The sequence below is a fragment of the Mya arenaria genome, chromosome 5 (genome assembly GCF_026914265.1).
Source record: "Mya arenaria isolate MELC-2E11 chromosome 5, ASM2691426v1".
NCBI lineage: Eukaryota > Metazoa > Mollusca > Bivalvia > Myida > Myidae > Mya > Mya arenaria.
This window is the reverse complement of record NC_069126.1, coordinates 40,276,853-40,295,953: the sequence shown is the minus strand read 5'-3', so window position 1 is coordinate 40,295,953 and position 19,101 is coordinate 40,276,853. Positions and strand designations below refer to the sequence as shown.

At 34.0% G+C, this 19,101-nt stretch overlaps 1 protein-coding gene across 5 annotated transcripts in view; it reads right to left on the bottom strand.

The window, feature by feature from the left end:
• The window catches only part of LOC128234061 (protein turtle-like), a 162,108-nt gene that overhangs the window by 7,547 nt on the left and 135,460 nt on the right, over positions 1 to 19,101 (bottom strand). The window contains exons 4-18 of one of the 5 annotated variants that reach the window (XM_052948020.1): positions 18,080 to 18,355; positions 15,748 to 15,856; positions 15,192 to 15,370; positions 14,579 to 14,866; positions 14,114 to 14,229; positions 13,585 to 13,738; positions 11,586 to 11,633; positions 10,263 to 10,371; positions 9,701 to 9,882; positions 7,740 to 7,766; positions 6,659 to 6,739; positions 5,869 to 6,153; positions 3,792 to 3,839; positions 2,210 to 2,350; positions 1,395 to 1,440 (exon numbers count right to left, since the gene is read on the bottom strand). In XM_052948020.1, the coding sequence (XP_052803980.1) occupies positions 1,395 to 1,440; positions 2,210 to 2,350; positions 3,792 to 3,839; positions 5,869 to 6,153; positions 6,659 to 6,739; positions 7,740 to 7,766; positions 9,701 to 9,882; positions 10,263 to 10,371; positions 11,586 to 11,633; positions 13,585 to 13,738; positions 14,114 to 14,229; positions 14,579 to 14,866; positions 15,192 to 15,370; positions 15,748 to 15,856; positions 18,080 to 18,355 (2,089 nt within the window). The remainder of the gene's footprint in view (positions 1 to 1,394; positions 1,441 to 2,209; positions 2,351 to 3,791; positions 3,840 to 5,868; positions 6,154 to 6,658; positions 6,740 to 7,739; positions 7,767 to 9,700; positions 9,883 to 10,262; positions 10,372 to 11,585; positions 11,634 to 13,584; positions 13,739 to 14,113; positions 14,230 to 14,578; positions 14,867 to 15,191; positions 15,371 to 15,747; positions 15,857 to 18,079; positions 18,356 to 19,101) is intronic. The other 4 variants (XM_052948022.1, XM_052948023.1, XM_052948024.1 and 1 more) reach the window with 4 other exon arrangements.

The window sequence follows — 19,101 nt, the reverse complement described above, 5'->3', positions numbered from 1 at the left end:
TTTAATAAATATCATTAGCTTTAGACAACACTAGTAATACCTCTGGTAAACACTAAATAGTCTCAAAATTGTTACTTGAAATTGTTAATTGAAACCATTTGAACAAGAATTTCCCATCTCCAACCAATTGTAACCATTCTACACAATAAAACTCTATTTAATGATGCTAATGAATTTCTATCCAAAATTTATCAAAGAAAATTATCGCTGCTTCTCAAGCATGTCCTGTACACAAGGCAAAAAACAGGGGATCACAGAGTGAAATGTACCTTTCTGGTTGTTAATCCTGATACCAGTCAGAGAGCACATACAAAAAGAAACACACCAAGTTATTCACAGGACCACATTGCCATGAATTCTCCCATTATTGATAGGAACACATTACCATGAATTACCACATTATCTGTAGGAACATATTGCCATGAATTACCATGTTATTGATAGAACACTATCATGGATTCTTGTGAATTTTCCTTTACCTCAAATATTGCTGCAGTACATTGGACAGTGAAAAAAAGGAATAGTGGCTTTTATTACACAGATTCCTATTAACATACGTATATACTTGCAAGCCTTAAACAAATAATGACACAGTGTCTCCTTGTCTAACCCATCTTTATATGGAACTTAAGAAACCTACGTCAAGTATTATTCCTTCTTTTACATCTTTCATTGTATAAAACAGTTTCATTCAATTAATAAATTATGTTTAACCACATCTTAGACCTTTTGACAAAATTCCTTTTATCAACTTTTAATACTATCAAATGCTTTGCATAAGTCCGCTGAAGGAAAATAGAATAATTTTTTCTTAAATCATTGTTTAATTGTTTTAAAACAAGAAAATCCATAAAAGCCACTGTTCCCTACTTGTGAACATTCCTACACCACTGCCAAACATTTGATGAACCTTACCATTCAATTATACTGAAAAAATAGAGTTGAGTTTAAGCCAAACCTCAGGAAAAAGGCAAATGTTATAAGAGCAAAGGACGATAATTTCTAGTAATTTAAAAAAAATAATATATATTTCAGAAAGTTGGAAGCTGATGTCAAAATGTGTTTAAAAAGTTCCTCTGCTTAAACCAGTACTAGATGTATTGATACATATAAACAAATAGGAAAAGCTAAAAAATTGCATTTTTGCAAACAGGCTGTGTACACATAAACCAACATACCTTTAACAGGAGTGTTTTATGAGGACAATTAATTTTATTGCAAAGTACCTCAGCCATAAATAAAGTTTTAGTTAAGCCTTTTGATGATATCACAATTTTATTTTATTTTGGATAAAATGCAGCTATTGCACAAGATACAGAGTATATCTTTGTTTTGGAGTGTTTGGTTTCAGGGCCAGTAAAGCACAGGATATAATAATGCCAGGAAATACTCACGGTCTTCCATCCATTTCATCTTTGGCCCCTGCATATTTGACATTGCCTGAAAAACGCAACCAAAAAACATATAATAGCAAGTATTTCTCTGAAGATTAATGCGGCTATAACTTGTAAGTGGCATAATTATCAAAGCTCATATAAGCTGTAGATGCAGCCTTTTGATTAGTCTGAGAGATATTCTTTATATACAGAGTCAAATTGCTTTTACTTGTCAGACAAGAAGAAAGATACTGAAAGTTGGTCACAAGTATTTAAATACATAAACTTACTTCGTTGATCGCTGTACTTTCTTAGCCATGAATGTATCAAACATGGCAATAATAGTATGTATGGCAAAAACAATGGTGTGATTGTCAGTTAAAAGTACAAATGTTAGAAAGATGCACAAAAGAAACATAAGTTTTAATGCATTATTATAAATAAAAAACATCTTAGCCTAATATACTTGGGTTTTCAAATAATAGCTACATGGCCACAAATTAACAAGTTAAAAAAAAACCTAAATATATCTCTAATATTTTTTATCAGTACAAGAATCAAATGCTTCCTATTGTTTTGATCATTCAAGTCAAATGAGTAAGACAAATGAATGCATTAAAACTAATACACTTCTTTGGTCCATCCATGTAGACTTTGTACCTTTAAATCAAAGTTAATTTGATTTAGAAAGTAAAATATTGGGTTAATTTTGTTCTGTAACTTCGACACAGTAATTTTGATATTGACAATTCTTTACTTCATTATATTTCGTAGTGAGTTTGTTGACCTCCTGATTGTGTATAAAAAATGCAGCGCATCATAAAATCTTATACCGTATTTGTCCTGGTGTTTTCTGCGGTCCTTGCGCCTACTGCAGATGACGGCGATCACAGCCAGTGTTACCGCAACAACAAGAAAGAGCAGACCACCGATTATGCCTCCAACCTCAGTGCTGGAGAGTCCAAAACCCTCGTCTGAAAACATCATACAAATAGTCATGTCTGAATGATTATTTGTAAAGTCACTATTATTGGCCTTCACAATGCAAATATATTTAATGTCTTGAAAATATACACAAGAAAAGAAACACTTATCATCGCTCCTGATGTAACAAAATTATCAGTATCCCCATTTCCCCTTTTAAAAATGTGTAATAACTATAAGGCATTGAATTGGAGTTAAATTAATTGAGCAAAGAGAGCTTAACATTGCCTTACAAAATTTGTAGTTTTTTTTAAAGTTAAAATGGCTTTATTGTCATGTAATTTGTAATAAAATACATGAAGGAAAACAAAAATACTGGAACATATTAAGCCAATGGGAGTTAAATAATTATCTGCTCAAAGTAAAAGTCAACAGAATCTCTAAATATATATAAAAACATAAAACATCATTATACATGAAATGTAACAGACATTAACTTTAAGTGGATAAAATAAACACTGACATGCGTGAAATATAAAACAAATTCTTTGTCCACTGGTACATCAACTGTGAGGATGAAACTATGATTGCATGCAGGAAAAAGTAACATTTACATGGTCCATGTTTTAAAAAAAAAAAAAAATATTTAAATTTTGAGAAAGCAAATATTTCAAACTCACAAAAAAAAAAAAACTGAGATTTTTTTTGTTTGTTTTGAAAGTGACCTGTAGTAACTATTCACTTCACTGAAACAACAACCTCCAAACTGTAAATGTTACAATAGATTTTCCTTCATACTTCAGCTTTTCTTTCACAAATATACATACATCAGTTTCATAAGATTTTGGACACAATGATTTCAGAACATATTTCAGTTTCTTTTGCATATTTTTAGTAAAACAAAATATCAATAACTAAGGATAAAAATAGAAAATAATGTGTCAGAAAACAACAAGGATGATAACAGGCTGAAAATCCAAATCCTAGAAATTGGGTTAAACTCCTTTTTTACCATTTTAAGGTATTCTCTACTATTTAAAATGCAAATTTTCCAGCCAAAAAACACCCCAAACTTCACACCTGTATGCTAATCAAACCTGAAAGCTTTCAACCCTGATTTGATTATTCATGAATTATTCATTTTCTGTGTTTTATAAACTGCTCAGGCCCCATTATCTGGAAAACTGCTTAGGTTAACAAGCTTTAGTAGCTAATTTCAATTAGCCAAAATGCATACATAAATTTGTTCGAGATAAATAAAGAACGGATTATTGTCATCATTATTAAGACAATGCCTATTTTAAGTATAAAACCACAGAAAGAAGTGAATATTACATAAATCATACCCAAACAAAAATGTGGCTTAATCCTGTGCAAAAGGACTTAAGAAGTTTCGATGAATCTGGGCCAGATGATATAAATTTTCTAAAGGCAAATTTGATGGGTCCAAAATCATATGAAATATCATAAACACCAATGACATAATGATACCGGAGTCTGTTGAGTAGTTTATTGTGCTACCAGCTTTGCTTGTTCCCGCTGAGCAGCAGAGAAAAACAGCAAAACAACAGTAAGACCAACAAGCAGATAACAGTTGTTACACAAGTTAAAGCAGAAAGTTGGTAAAAAGCAATAATTCACTATATCACGCCTCTAACATAAATGACGCAATGCCATTGGTCGAAGACTGGCCACACGGTGTCCCCATATTTTTTCATATTGGGTCACCAAATTTATATCATACCAAGATGGTTTCTATTTTCCAATTCTGATGAATAAATGAAACATTTAAACATGAAAACAGGTTGTCGACGTGATATATACTTTAAGGGGTTAATAGGTGACCCGATATGGGATATACGGGCGCAGAAAAACATATTGGGGTTCAAACTTCATTCTAACCCTATATGGGTTCCTTTTCCCCATATATCCCATATCGGGTCACCAACTAACCCTCTAACTTATAATATCACGCCTCCAACATGTATGAAGCAATGCCATTGGTTCAGGACTGGTCACGTGGTGACCCCATATTTTTCCATATTGGGTCACTAAATTATATAGTACCAGTTTTTCAATTTAGTTGAATAATTTAAACATTTCCCATAAATTGATCAATATAAACCGGTTGTCGATATGATATATAAGTTATTAGCAGGGCTTCTAAAAACCGGCAATTTGCCGGTCTGGACCGATTTTGGCCAAGCCAGACCGATTTCAGTTTTAAAAAGTGTAAAAAAATCGGTCCGAAATTTTCTCAATCTTTTTAGAATTTCAGTCCAAAACGACTAAGTCAGTCAAAGTTGTAGAAATTGTAATACACAAACATTTACGGGTCATTCACACATTCAAAACTACCCCCAATAGGTCGTAAAAGTGTCTTAGTTACCATGAGACCGATGCGACCAGCTGCTTTTTCCGCTACGCTGAACACTCTAAAGCCTATCTGTTAATTAGCAGACGCTTGCAATCGGTCCAAACACGTGTTTTGGTATTGGCAGAAGACACAATTTAACAAACTATGTGTTAATTAAGTGCTTGCAGCTATAGGTCCATATTTTCACATGGCAATATGAATATGCTATGTTGTTGATGATTACTTGATAAATCCGTTTGATGATTACCAAACTGTAAAATTTAAATTGTTCTTTTAAATTGCATATGTCATTGTTAATCCCAACCTAGTCATATACTGTATAGAATATGAACAGCGACACGCTTGATTAACTACATAGTCTGGAAGCTGAGTGCGCTGCTTACGTCATTTTAATTTGCAGTAATGAAAAAATTATTGTCGATATCACACTTATAGCCTGAAGTCCCGATTATAAATCTAGACAGATATTATTATTCAAGAGTATCAGTTGAATGTTTACCCACTGTAGATGCATTAAGCAAATCAAACATATACTGTTTCACTTTTTGTCGTCTGACCGCTTTCCGACAGCCACAGTTATTTACGATTACAATCGTTCTTATTAGAAACGCTGCAGAACTCGATGAGAATCTCATTTGAATTAAGCTTGTATCAATGACTATCTGAATCGGCTATGCGGCTCTAGAACCCTCTTAGGAATTGCGATATCGCGAAAAAATATTGACAGAAAATATGTCGCGAAAATGTGTGACTTTTGAACAGGCCTTTCTTTTTTTTTGGGGGGGGGTGGTCGCCAGATCCAGACCGATTGTGGCTGGGTCCGGGCCGATTAAGGTTCCAAAATTTTAGAAGCCCTGGTTATTAGGTTAGTAGATAACCTGATATTGGATATACGGGGTGCAGGAAACCATATTCGGGCTTGAATGCTATGGTCTCCATTAATATATATCCATTATCGTGTCACTAACCCAGTAACTTATAATATTTCCACTCAAACTTGAAAAATTGTTGCCATTGCAGACTTACATATATTATTAGATGTTTTAAGCACTCAGAAGCAAGTTACCAATAAGATAAGAGCAACAGCAGGGTCACATCATATCAGAACAAGTTAAAATTTATTACAACAAAATACTTTGACTCTTCAATTCTCCATTTTTAATACCCATAACATATTTTCCCCTAACTTACCTTTTGGTACTTGTATATTTTTCACTTCACTTGGAATGCTAAAAGCGAGTATCCCATAAGATACAACTCGGAAACTATAAGTCACCCCCTCCTCCACGGGACTTAACACAAACTTCATGTCAGGAGCCTTAATGGGGCCCGACTTAGTCCACTGAACACCATGGTTGTATTCCACTATGAAGTAGAATATTGTGACCGGAGATATGGCTGGCTGGTCCCATGTAACAACTATGCTGTTTTGTTCCAATGTCACTGACACATTGACAGGCTTGGAAGGCTTGTCGCCTGCAAATGAGAATATGAACACTTTATTTTGATATTCCAACTTCATTTACACAATAACAGCGATTTTTTTTCTATATTACAATAACAAATTTAGTACAACTCCTGAATACATAGAAACATGATGGATAAAAGATGACCTCCATTTTTTACTTTTTTAGTATTTGCATCATAAATTACATGGAAGTTTTCCATTTTTTCCAGCAGATTCTTTTCTTAAACATGATTTCGCATAAGACACCATTGCCACAAATGCTCAACCATGAAAATTGCCCATGGCTGATTCAAGCTTGTTAAAGCTCCTTTCGCGAGATGTTTAGACCTCTACCACTTGTTCTGTAACCTTATTTATTGAAAAAAAAATAGTTCAGTTCAATTATCATCTTCTTGATTGCAATGTTATACCTCTACTTAGATTCAAAGTCTATTGAATCCAAGATTGTAGATGGACAGTATCAATATTTGTAAGAAATGAATAAGCAGGCAAAATATCTGTATAGTAACTCACCAGTAGAGCTAACTATAGGAGGGAAGTATGTGTGTCCTGTTTCATCTGTCGGAGCCACATTGGGGTTTCCATCCAGATACCCTGCAAAGTCAATCAAGCAGGCTTTACATAAAGGCTGCACTCGATTTTTGTTGAACATTTATTTTTTATGGGTTAATAAATGTTACAAAAAGGCCTTATTCATTAAGATTATTTTTTTATCATTGCTAGCATCTATATTTCTTATGTGCATCTGTAATAATCTTATCATAATTATATACAGTATTTGATACAAAGATTATAAACCAACAGTATATTGAATTTGATTACGTGTAACTGAATGATGGCAAAACAACAGTAAAAGAAGTACCAAAATATGCACTAGGCATATATAACAAAACACCATGTGGTTACAAGTTGAATAAAACTTACATGTATGACATTTTCATCACAGAAATATCACAACACAATTAGCTCCAAATAATGAACCCACAAACAACTTTAGTAAACTATCTTTATCGATGTACAATAAAATGCATACATATTCAAATGACCTTGATTAAAATAAAACTCAACAAATATTAATTTTGATTTCTTTAAAAAGAGTTCAAAAGACAGCTATGCTAAGCATTGCCTATCCACTTGGGAATCATTTAGCTAAATGGCCTTATTCAACAAATTTCAGAAATATTTCTTTGTCCTAAATTGTGAATTTGGAAAATGTTGCTCAGAGTACATGAAATGACACACTGGTATATATCATGGAATAATTAAGGTTTATGAATTACAAAAACATTTCTTTAAAGTCAACTTGATAATAAATCATTAACATAACCCATGCATAAAATATAAACCTTCAAAACAAAAATGCCGAAACCATAAACAATTTGAAATTTGATCTAAAGCTTGTTAATAGTTATTGTTGAGTTGGGTGACTACTGAATTATGAATAATCAGAATTCCATCTTTTTTTCCATATAATTAAAAATTGATAGAAAACAACAACAGTAAGCAAAAAGAAATCAACTGAAAAATGTTGAACCACAAACAATAAATATGAAGAACTGGGAAATGGTAAACATATAAAGCGTTTAAGGTGTACCAGAAAGTGTTGATTGGTTGTCTTTGGCTGAAAGCACACATGTGAAAAGCCAATGTGAAAACAGAATAGTCATCCATTCACAAGAAAAGAAATATTTGTTTGTTGTTAAGGTGTTCAAGCTTTGAATTGTGATTTACGGAATCCACACCAAGTGATCATTAGCATTCAGCAAATAGTACCACAGAAAATCCTACACAAACATTATCATTTTAAAAAAAACATTAGTTACATTCATTATTCTCAGTAAGTGTTGCGAAAGCATTAAAGAGTTTTGCAATTATGTGATCAACAGGAAATTTGTGACACATCTTATCTGTTTTAAAACTGCACTCTCACAGATTGGATGCTTTGACAGCTTTTCTATTTTTTGTCTTGGAACGAACCAAATTTTGCGAAAATGCATGGAAACCATTTATATAAGACTGCTGACAAAACAAGAGGCCCAAAAGGGCCTATGCTCTACTGGCATGGCTTTTGTGGTCATATCAATCCAGAGCATGTATGTATGGGTAAAAGGCAACAGACATATAGTTTATGTTTTGTGTTTGGGTTACCTGAAAACGTAGCACGTTCAACATCTGAGCACAGAAAGTATTGTAAGCAGATTAGTTGCATGAACTATTTTAATATGTGCCAAGTAAAAGTCATCTGACAAAAAAAATGCTTTCAAAACTGTACTCATAGTAAAATTTTCTGTAGTTTTAAAAGTTAAAAAAAGTTGGTCAAAAGGTCAAAGTCAAGGGCATCCTAGGACAAGATTGATCAATTTGAACAAACATTCACAATCAATTGTGCTGAGATGGATGCACGAACACACAAAAAGATTTTCAAACCTTTCCAGATTTATGTTTACCAAACCTGTGAACGCTGGGTGTGGCCAGTAATGACACCAGGTGCATAACTTAAACATTCACAACCAATTTTGTTAAGATGAATGCGCAAACTACAGAACTTAAAGCTAAAAAATGGCCTTTGGGCTTTCAACAAGAACAAGGCAGAGTAATTCACAAAATCAACTGCAGAAGCAAAAAGCAAATTGTCTCTCAAAATCCTAGACTTGCAAATTGTCTCCCTTAACTCTAGACTTGAATTAACATATACATGTAATCTTGGCTAAAAATAGAATTCGCTCATGCAGACCTGGCTAAAAATAGAAAGCATTTCTTTAAAACTTTCATGGCCCATAATCTAGGCATTCATGGGCGGATCTTGCTGGTTTTCGAAAGGAACCAAGCTTTAATGGATATCTAGATACTGTACAAGTTTCATCGAGATATAATCAAAACTGAAGACTGTATCGTGTTCACAACCAATTGTTTACACAATAGCTTTTTTTTATACTATCAAGGGCCATAATCTAGGCATGCATGGGCGGATCTGGCTGGTTTTCAAAAGGAACCGAGCTCTAATAGATATCTAGATACTGTACAAGTTTCATCGAGATGCAATCAAAACTGAAGACTGTATCGTGTTCACAAGCAATTGTTTACAGACGCACGGACGCACGGATGCACATACTACGTACACATTACCATCGCATAAGCTCTTCTGGTCTTTGGCCAGTAGAGCTAAAAATTAGATCACAGATTCGCAAGTTCAAAATTGATGTTTAATGCATATTTCTTAAACCGTAGGTAACGGTTTAAGCCATAAAATATCAATTTTTGAACAAAAATATGAAAATCTGCAATCTTATCTTTTGTCAGTAATCTTTTATCATTGGTTTGCAGATATTTACGCAAAAAATTTGCTCTTTCCAAGACAAAAAATAAAAAAGTTGTAATAACAGTAAATCTGTGAGAGTGCAGCTTCAGGTGACATTAAGGTTAAAAGGTGCCTTACAACTGAAGTAAGTACACCCTAAACAAATAATTGTTTCATTTTATAACCAAAAACTTCAAAATGTGCTCAAAGCCTTTCACTTTGTGCATTATACAATAGCATTCCATAGTTAATTATACCAAGTGTTTTGGCGTGTACAGTGCTGCTGAAATTCCCCTCGCCAAGGTCGTTGATGGCGAGAACCTTAAATTCGTATAAGGTGTCAGGTTCAAGGCCGTACAGGGTGAATCGTGTGGCATTCTGGGGCTCTACTCGGAATGTTGACCATTTGCCCGGGATGCCATTTACTACTGGACGGTACCTGAGGAAATGGTGACAAGCAGGCTCAATTGTAGTGGAAAAATAATAATATTCAAAGTGTGAACTATCAAATACACTTGTTTTAATGCAAAATATTAAATGTGTGGCACTGGAATGTTAATCTACTAGTGTCATCATGTCTATTACCTTTCAAGATTTTTACCACTGTATGAATTGAATAAAATAATTTTCTTTAAAATAACCACTTTGCCTTAAACATATAGCAATGATCACAAAAATAATGATCTTCAAACACTTATTTCAGTCCATATAAATAAATATCGTTTAGTCTTGCCTTTGGAAAACACACACACGCACGCACGCACGCACGCACGCACGCACGCACGCACACACACACACAACATTGAACGGGATACTTACCATATTTTGAAGTACTGCAAGGAGCTACTATAAGCTGGAATCCATCGCACCGTAGCTGCGAACAGCTGTGTTTCCACAGAGATGTTGTATGGAGCATGGGGTGTGGTGTCTGTAACATAAGCAGATCATGGATATTACTTCCAACATCACATGGCTTGTGCATGTTTAGGACTCTGTGTCCATCAAAGAGCAAATGACATCTTTGACTTACATGTACATCATATTTATGCTGAATGAATGATGGCTTTTTATGATTAGAACAGATTTAAATATGAAGTGCATTGGTATAACTAATTCAGTATCATAAGCTCTTGGATAGGACAGTGCCATGATAAATTGATGAATACATTTATAACACTGACCAGTAAAAGTAAAATATATAAATTAATGGTAAGAAAACTTAGATATTAATAAATATAACACACCAGAACTAAACAGATAGAAAGTCATAATATTATTGTTTATTATAATTTTTAATTTTTGTTCAACAAAAAGGCATATTTAATTTAGAAAAGTCGAGAAGAAACCTAAGAAGACAACACTGAAAATGAGGAAAAAATTAACATAGGATACGGAAAAATATATAATTCTGCATTTATGTACAATTTCTAAAAGTTTGCCAAAGAAGTGTTGTTTCATCACATTAATGATTATAAGGTGTTTTCATAATTTTGTTTGAATATTTTAAAAAAAGACTAAACATGCAATTCCATACAAAATCTCAAATGTGCATCAAATAAAAAACAAGAGCCCTGCGTGGAGCGAGCAACAACTCTCGTCTGAAGTTGATTTACAGCAAGGGACATAACTCAAGAAATATTAATCCAATTCTTAAAAGAATTTATGGGCATCATATTCAGCGCCCATGCTCAAAGAGTTGACTGATGAGGTTTCATAGTAACAATTTAGCAGAGTTACTGGCCCTGCTGTACATGTGCATATTGTGTCCGGTAACATGTATACCAAGTTTCATTTGAACATCTTGAACCGTTTTGAGCTATGCCAAATGATAAAGCTTTTGCATGACAAAGACGCCAAAGAAACAAATTAGCTCAACCTTTTTTTTACCAAAAAACCCAAATGAGCTAAGTAATTGAATTTAATATACATGTGCAGATATTCTATGAAAAGATAATAACATAATAATCATGACTAACATTCTAAAGTGATCATACTTTTAGGATGATTCTAAAAACAAGGAAAAAATCAAAATAAAAGAATTGAGAACACGTCTAACCACATGCTGGAAAACAGAGACAAATGGAGAACCAGACACAAGATAAGGACGAACACATGGATAATATGGTATATAGATGAAATTACAATGTAGAGCACAACTTGAACATGTACCCGGTCCCTTGGGGCTCGTAGCTGTAGTAACATATACATGATGTATTAATTTTTTGTTTCCGATGACATTTTATAAAATCACCAGACAAGTGTACAAATTCAAAGTTATAATGATAACATTTTATATTATAGATCTACATAGCTTTAGAACAAGTTTTTAATCTTCACAACACGAGATAATCTTTTCAACGTGTTACAGTGAAATATACCAATAAGAAGTAGTTTACCATTCATTCACTTTTAGAATTTTTAATTATTTAAATAACTTTGTTTAAATTCTTCGATACATTTCTATATCTGATGGAAATCATGCAACTTGTTTGTATAATTAAGTAACAAACATTTTTTTCTAACCCCACTTTTCTGCAAACTTATAATGAACCGATAAATTTACTTTTATATTTGTTTACAAATTACTTCTGTTAATATAATATTTAACAACAAGCTAAATGCATCCATACTTCAGTGTTAATTAGTAAGCTAGTTCTAATCCTTAAATAATAAATGCTTTCCAAAAACATCAAACCACAGATCATAACAGAAGAAGCTAATCAACATCATGCAAAAAGCACTAAGTGACTGAATTGAAATTCTGCAACTGTAGAAACATCTATGCTAACACTATACAATTAGTCCATGTTATCATTATTTTTCTTTATTTCTTTATTTCTACTATCTGTTCGGATGGTTAGACTTCAGATGGTTAGACCACTGAAGATTATTAAACAATGCAACCGAAGATGTACACATACTTATTAATCTAAACAACTAACACTGCTAGAATAGCAATAAAACCAATCTTGTTTAGCCTTGACTATTCTTTGTTTTGTGTGTAATTATATACTTGACTTTCTTATGTTTATATATTGTGCTCTTCTACATTAGTTCTAACAGCTGATAATTGTCAATCCTGAAGAATATGACTAGGATGGATTCATGTTCTTACAGCTGATAATTGTCAATCCTGAAGACTATGACTAGGATGGAGTCATGTTCTTACAGCTGATAATTGTCAATCCTGAAGAATTTGACTAGAAGGGATTCATGTTTTAACTGCAGATAATTGTCAATCCTGAAGAATATGACTAGAAGGGATTCATGTTTTAACGGCAGATAATTGTCAATCCTGAAGAGTATGACTAGGAGGGATTCATGTTTTAACAGCTGATAATTGTCAATCCTGAAGAATATGACTTGGAGGGATTCATGTTTTAACAGCTGATAATTGTCAATCCTGAAGAATTTGACTAGAAGGGATTCATGTTTTAACAGCAGATAATTGTCAATCCTGAAGAATATGACTAGGAGGGATTCATGTTTAAACAGCTGATAATTGTCAATCCTGAAGAATTTGACCAGGAGGGATTCATGTTTTAACAGCTGATAATTGTCAATCCTGAAGAGTATGACTAGGAGGGATTCATGTTTTAACAGCAGATAATTGTCAATCCTGAAGAATATGACTAGGAGGGATTCATGTTCAAAGTGTAAAGGGGCTTAGACCCCTTTTAAAATTGTTTACCAAGTCATCTGTTTTCATTTCAACAAACTTCCTTCATTATGCAAATGTCTGAGCTAAAACAAACTTCACAGTTGTACAATAGTCTGAAGTTGAAAACTCTAAATCCTGATTTCAGGACTATTCCTAAACTTAAGAACCACTGTCTTCTATCTAAAGGAAATGAAGAATATATATATACACCAGCCTTTTCGCATAAACGTTTTAAGCTCACATATAAAAAAGATGAAGAAGAGCACACCATAACTAATCCTGACGTTTGTGATCATTACTATATAGAATAATTTACTTGGAAAGGAAAGGACGACTCTACCAAAACTATTACCACAGCGTTATTACTAAGAAGTATACGGAACATATCTACTTTAACTGAAATATCTAAGCACATGTTTAATGAATAAGATAGAAGACGGAGAGGAAAGTGGTGTATATGATGTTGCCATGGTGACATACTCTGGATGACGATCTCCGTGCTTGTGACGATGGTGCGGACCTCGTTTCTAGCCTCACATTCGTAAACACCATGGTCAGACTTTTCTAGAGCATTGATGGTCAGGTTTCCTCCATTTTGTTGAATTCGACCTCCAAGAAGTATACTTCCCAAAACCTGTTATGGTATAAATGAGAGATAAATGGTACATTTTTTCCTTTTATGGAGGTCAGTCACAAATCATATAATTTTCATTAGTTTACACTGACATGCATTGCAAAAATTGGCTTATTCAGTATCTTTATGAACATTAAAATTGTGTACATGCCGCCAGGGCAGTCATCCTTGGAGAAAAGCACTGTTAGTGTATGCTTTTGTTTCCATCCATTTCAAAATATACATGTAGGTTTAAATCTTAAATGTAAAATCTGTGAAAATTTCATATAATATATAAAATAAAATTGCTTTAAACTAAATTATTCTTGTATCAAATTTGTTCCAACTAATTCAACTTTAATTAAATGTAATAGTTTGTTAAATAAACTTCCATACCCTTCTCCATGAGATTGTTGGTAGAGGTGTTCCCATAACAACACAGGGGAGAGTCACTGATTGGTCGAGCTGTAGAATGTACTGGGAGTCTGGGCGAACTGTAAACCTTGGAGGGTCTGAAAGAGTACACGACGCCCAAACATTCAACGGGGCTCTGAGGGTTGGTTTATAAGTCCTTGTGCCAATATGATGATGATGGTAGGGCCCACAGCAAACAAAAACTCAATTATTAATGCATCTAAACTTTTCACACACTTTCAGCCGGAAAAATAATTTCCACTAATTTCTAACATGCTTCGCAAAGTTTCCATAACTTGTGCAAATTAATTCACTCCAACAAAACCCATCTCACGGGAAAAAAATAGCAACCAAAAGTCTTATTACTAAGAAAATTCACTAACATGCCATATTTAACAATAACCAAAAATCTGCATGAAAATGAAAAACCAGTCTAACATATCTTACCTCGGACTTCTACTTGAACAATCTGAGAATCGCCCGTCCCGATTGTACTGATCGCCGTACATCGATAATTCCCGGAATATGACATCATAACTGGATCCACAAGGAGGCTGCCATTTCTCAGAAGGGAAAGGCGCAGATTTGATTGGTGGTTTATAACGATTCCATTTCTTGTCCAAACTGTCTCGTGCACAAGAGGATTAGCATCGACTGGACAGTCAAGCCTCTCCTTGAAGCCAAGGGCCCATATCACGCTGCGAGGCATCTGGTCTATCAACACCTCTGGCTGGTCTGTAATTGAAGAGAAGCTGAACTATATGCAATGGCGCCTTGATTTGACATGATCATCTCACGATAAGGTAACTAATGCTAACATACTTGTAAAATTTTATTTTAGGCCAGTATGAAAAAAACAGACACTGGTACATACATGGTATATTCACTTAGAAAAATGAGGGCTTGCGGGTACTTGGCATGTTATAGACATATCTCATACTTACCCGATCCATTCAGAATTAACAGCCTCTGAATTTTGCCTGAATCCATTATAAGATATGCACTGGTGGTACCAGGTTACTTATATATAACTCATGTCGAACACTCAATTTATTCTTACATGTAACATTAAGAAAAGCGACGGCCTCCGGATCCTGTCCAATACCATTGGTGGGTCGACACTGGTACCAGCCCATGTCCTCCTTCTCAACAGTCGTGATGACGAGGGAGCCATCCGTCTGTACCAGCAGCCGGGACCCAAAACCCTGCAACATGTTCACATTACGTTCATCCTTGTACCTGAAAGGGAGTAAAACATGACAATGGTTATAGAAAATTGTTAGTTTTTGTGGTAGCCAAGATTTTTGTGCACCCTGAAATGATAAAATGCATGAGGTATGGAATGATTTCATTTTGATAACCATTCAAAATGACCACTCAGTAGTAGAACATTTTGTAACTGTTATGGGAGGTCACTGATTGAGTTCCCACTCAAGTGTTGTTACGAAACTTTGGTATTAGTGGTTCCTTTACCTGTTACATTGTCTAACAGGTAGTGTCATTATTCTCCAGTTGACAAAGGGACATAACTCAATACATGTTTTAGCCAAAGATGTTTGCTGTTATTCTCCAAAATATTGAGAAGTAATCATATATATAAATTCCCTTCAACGAACCATCTGTATGTAATATTCGTAGGGTATCCCCGCGCCTCACATTTGAACTGGATCCGCTGGCCCAGGACTGCTGTCTTGTTGCTAGGGTGACCAATGATATATGCTTGACCTGGAAATTGGAAAGGTAAACACTCCTTTAAAGGTACATGTAGTTCACTTTCCAACATTGGATATTGTGGTAAAACAGGTCCTTTTACTTTAAAATATTAAAATGAAGAATAAAACCTATGTAGGTGGAGAGATGTGTTTAATATTCATTGGTAATTTGAGAGACAAGGATTGAATTAGTTTAATCATCATTTTGTAATTGAAACTTTTCAATAACCTTCATTAAATTCAATAATGTTTTAAACCCAAATTTACATAAAAGTTATGATATATTATTTGTTGGATGATTACTTTACGGACCAACAGTACATTCATGCTAAATACATTGTTTATGCATTCTTTCATTTTTTACTTTAATGAAGGTGATTAACTTGCTTAATAGTGTATTCTAGCCTATCCCTATAATATTACAAGGACCAAAACGACTTAACGGATTAACAATAAATGAAATTTTTATGTAAGTTTCATGTGATATACTACATAATATGATTTTGGCCTGCCACATTACATGGAAAATACAGCTTAATTCCTCGCAGAAATTTATTTTTATTACATAAACACAATTATAAACCTTTCTGCACCGCTTAGAACAATTGCTAAATGAATAGTGACGACATTATCAGAGTAAATATATATATTTTGTGAAGGAGCTGACATGATAATTATAAGTTTGTAACATTATTGCATCCAGTTCCTACAGTTTTCATCTAAAACTACTAATCATGACCACTCCTCAGACATTATAAGGGGTTAAGGACAGTCTTGCACTGGCATAAGTGAATGGTCTGGATGGACATTTACGCACTCTTTAGAACTGAATGGCACTTTTCAAGACAATATATGAGAAAGGCCAGAAATATGATTTATTGTCTTACAAAAATGGCATTTAAATCTTGCAGCTAAAAATGGTAACATTCATCTTCAAATATTTATAGACAACTTGCTACATCTTTGCTCAGTAGTTTTAAGAAATAGGCCAAAAACTGTTGATTGATGTTTGTTTTTTTTCCTATCAGCTTCATAATGTGTCCCTATCACATTATACTGTCTCCTCTGCTTCTTAATCGAATTAGACCTGAATTATGTATCGCTCATTAAGCAAGCAAGCCTAATGCCCCACTATCCAGCATTCTGCCTTACTTCAGCTAAACCAGTCACTATCATCTAATGCAAAGTCATCGTGCTACTTACAATAATCCCTCACTAGCCCAGTTAAAGAAATACCACAAAGACTTATTGAGAAATGCTCCCAGAATAAAAATATGGTAAAAGGGAGATAATTCAATAAATATGGATGGTTGGATTAGAGCTCTTGCGCATTGCAGCTTACAGTCACAAACCATCTTTTATTCATGTTAGGTTGGGAGGGCAGATCGAATTTATGAATTTCATTTGCCTTTAACTGGTTAAATCTGGAAGATTACCGAAGGACTTCAACACTAAAAAGAGCATACACAGGCTCAATTTCAGACTGTACACGCAAAATGCGAGTGAAATTTAAATAATGTGATATAAGATATTTTAATATGGATACTGCCTAAGCTAAAAAAATTCTGGGAGTGGATATATATCTTTTCAGCTCTAAAGTAGAGCAATTGTAAAAGGTGTGCACACTGGTCACAGGTGTGAGTGCACTGGTAATGGACATGACGTAATGGTTCAGCTTTGTCATTGGCTGATTGGAGCACTTCAGTCTCCAGATCATGTGTGCATTGGGGTTTTTCACGACAATCTACATATTGGAGGTTAAATTTAGGACCATTTTTCACAAATGAACATTAATTGATATGTACTTAATTAATGATAACATAATTTGTAGACAACATTGTTCGATGACTGTAATCATTTTGTGTTATCTGCAAAAATGCTTGATAAACTATTAGTATTAAAGTCAATGATATCAAGCTGTTAACTGTCTTTGGTACAATGATAGTGGTTTATTATGATACACAGGGTCTGACAAAAAAACAACATTAGAACATTTATCTACTTAATAAATGCATGCATTAAAATAAAGCTGCAGCCTAAGTATATTAAGAATAACTAATGTCATCATATATATATATCACAAATTTTTTAGCGAGTTTGTTTTGTCATTTTGGGAGTAAGCACTAAAACCACTCGCAAAAAAAGCATAATATAGCTCAATTCTAACCCTAATACATCATAATTTATACAACACATAATACCATAACAACACATATCACTGGCACACTAGTGATACCTTCAACTATGAGATGTATGGATTGCGCAATAAGTCCGACAGTGTTATTGAAGGTACACTTATATATTCCCCCGTCCCGTTTCTGTAAATCTGTAATGATGATTTCGCTGCCCCCTTTCTCGAGCGTGACTCGGGATGAGAGCTGGATAGGGTGATCATCCTTTGTCCACCAGGCGCGGGGTGGGGGGTTGCCGCCCGCTTTGCAGTATATACGGGCGGATGAGCCCAAAGGTTGATGGAAAGACTGTGGTGAGCTAGATATGAGCTTGGGTGGAACTGAAATCACCCAGATAATCGTGCCATGTTTGCTAAGGTTTTCTATTTTATTTAACAGAATATATCAAGACAAAATGTAGCCTTACAACATGAAGGCCACTGGTATTTCTGAGAACATGAAGAGCCACTGATATTTCTTTTTGTCTTTTAAGGTGTTTGATCCTGATTGTATTTCAAAGAGTTAATACAAGTTGTGACCTAAACTACCAAAGGTTTTTTTAAAACGGCTTTTACTTCTTATGATATCTGCACTTTTAACAACGAAAATACCACAGGTGCAAACAATCATACAGGATATTTCTGTACTTTCGTGATGAAAATTGAGTAAATTTCCATTCAATTATTATTTTCAATATTCAATTTTCAACTCTTTATTTTGTTCTTAAACCCTTTTTCTGTTTGATAAAACCTTGAATTTCAATAAATTGCTAATGACCTTAATTGAATGTCATATTTTTTTCAAATGTTGAAAATGTGGCAATGCTCTGATAACAGTTGAAGAAAGGGGTTATTCATGTCAAGATCGGCAGGAAATCAAATATAATCATTTCCGCTGTTTTTCTATACCCCTAAATATTTTAAATGCTGGTCTTAAAAATACAATTCTTTCAAATCTGAAACTTTAACCTTAGTACTCTGAGTGGGTAAATTGTCGTCATAAAAATTTAAGTAGAATATTTATAGTCATGCGAACTTGCAAGTCGCCATAAACACATAGTTTAAATACTCTTTCAACAATTGCAATG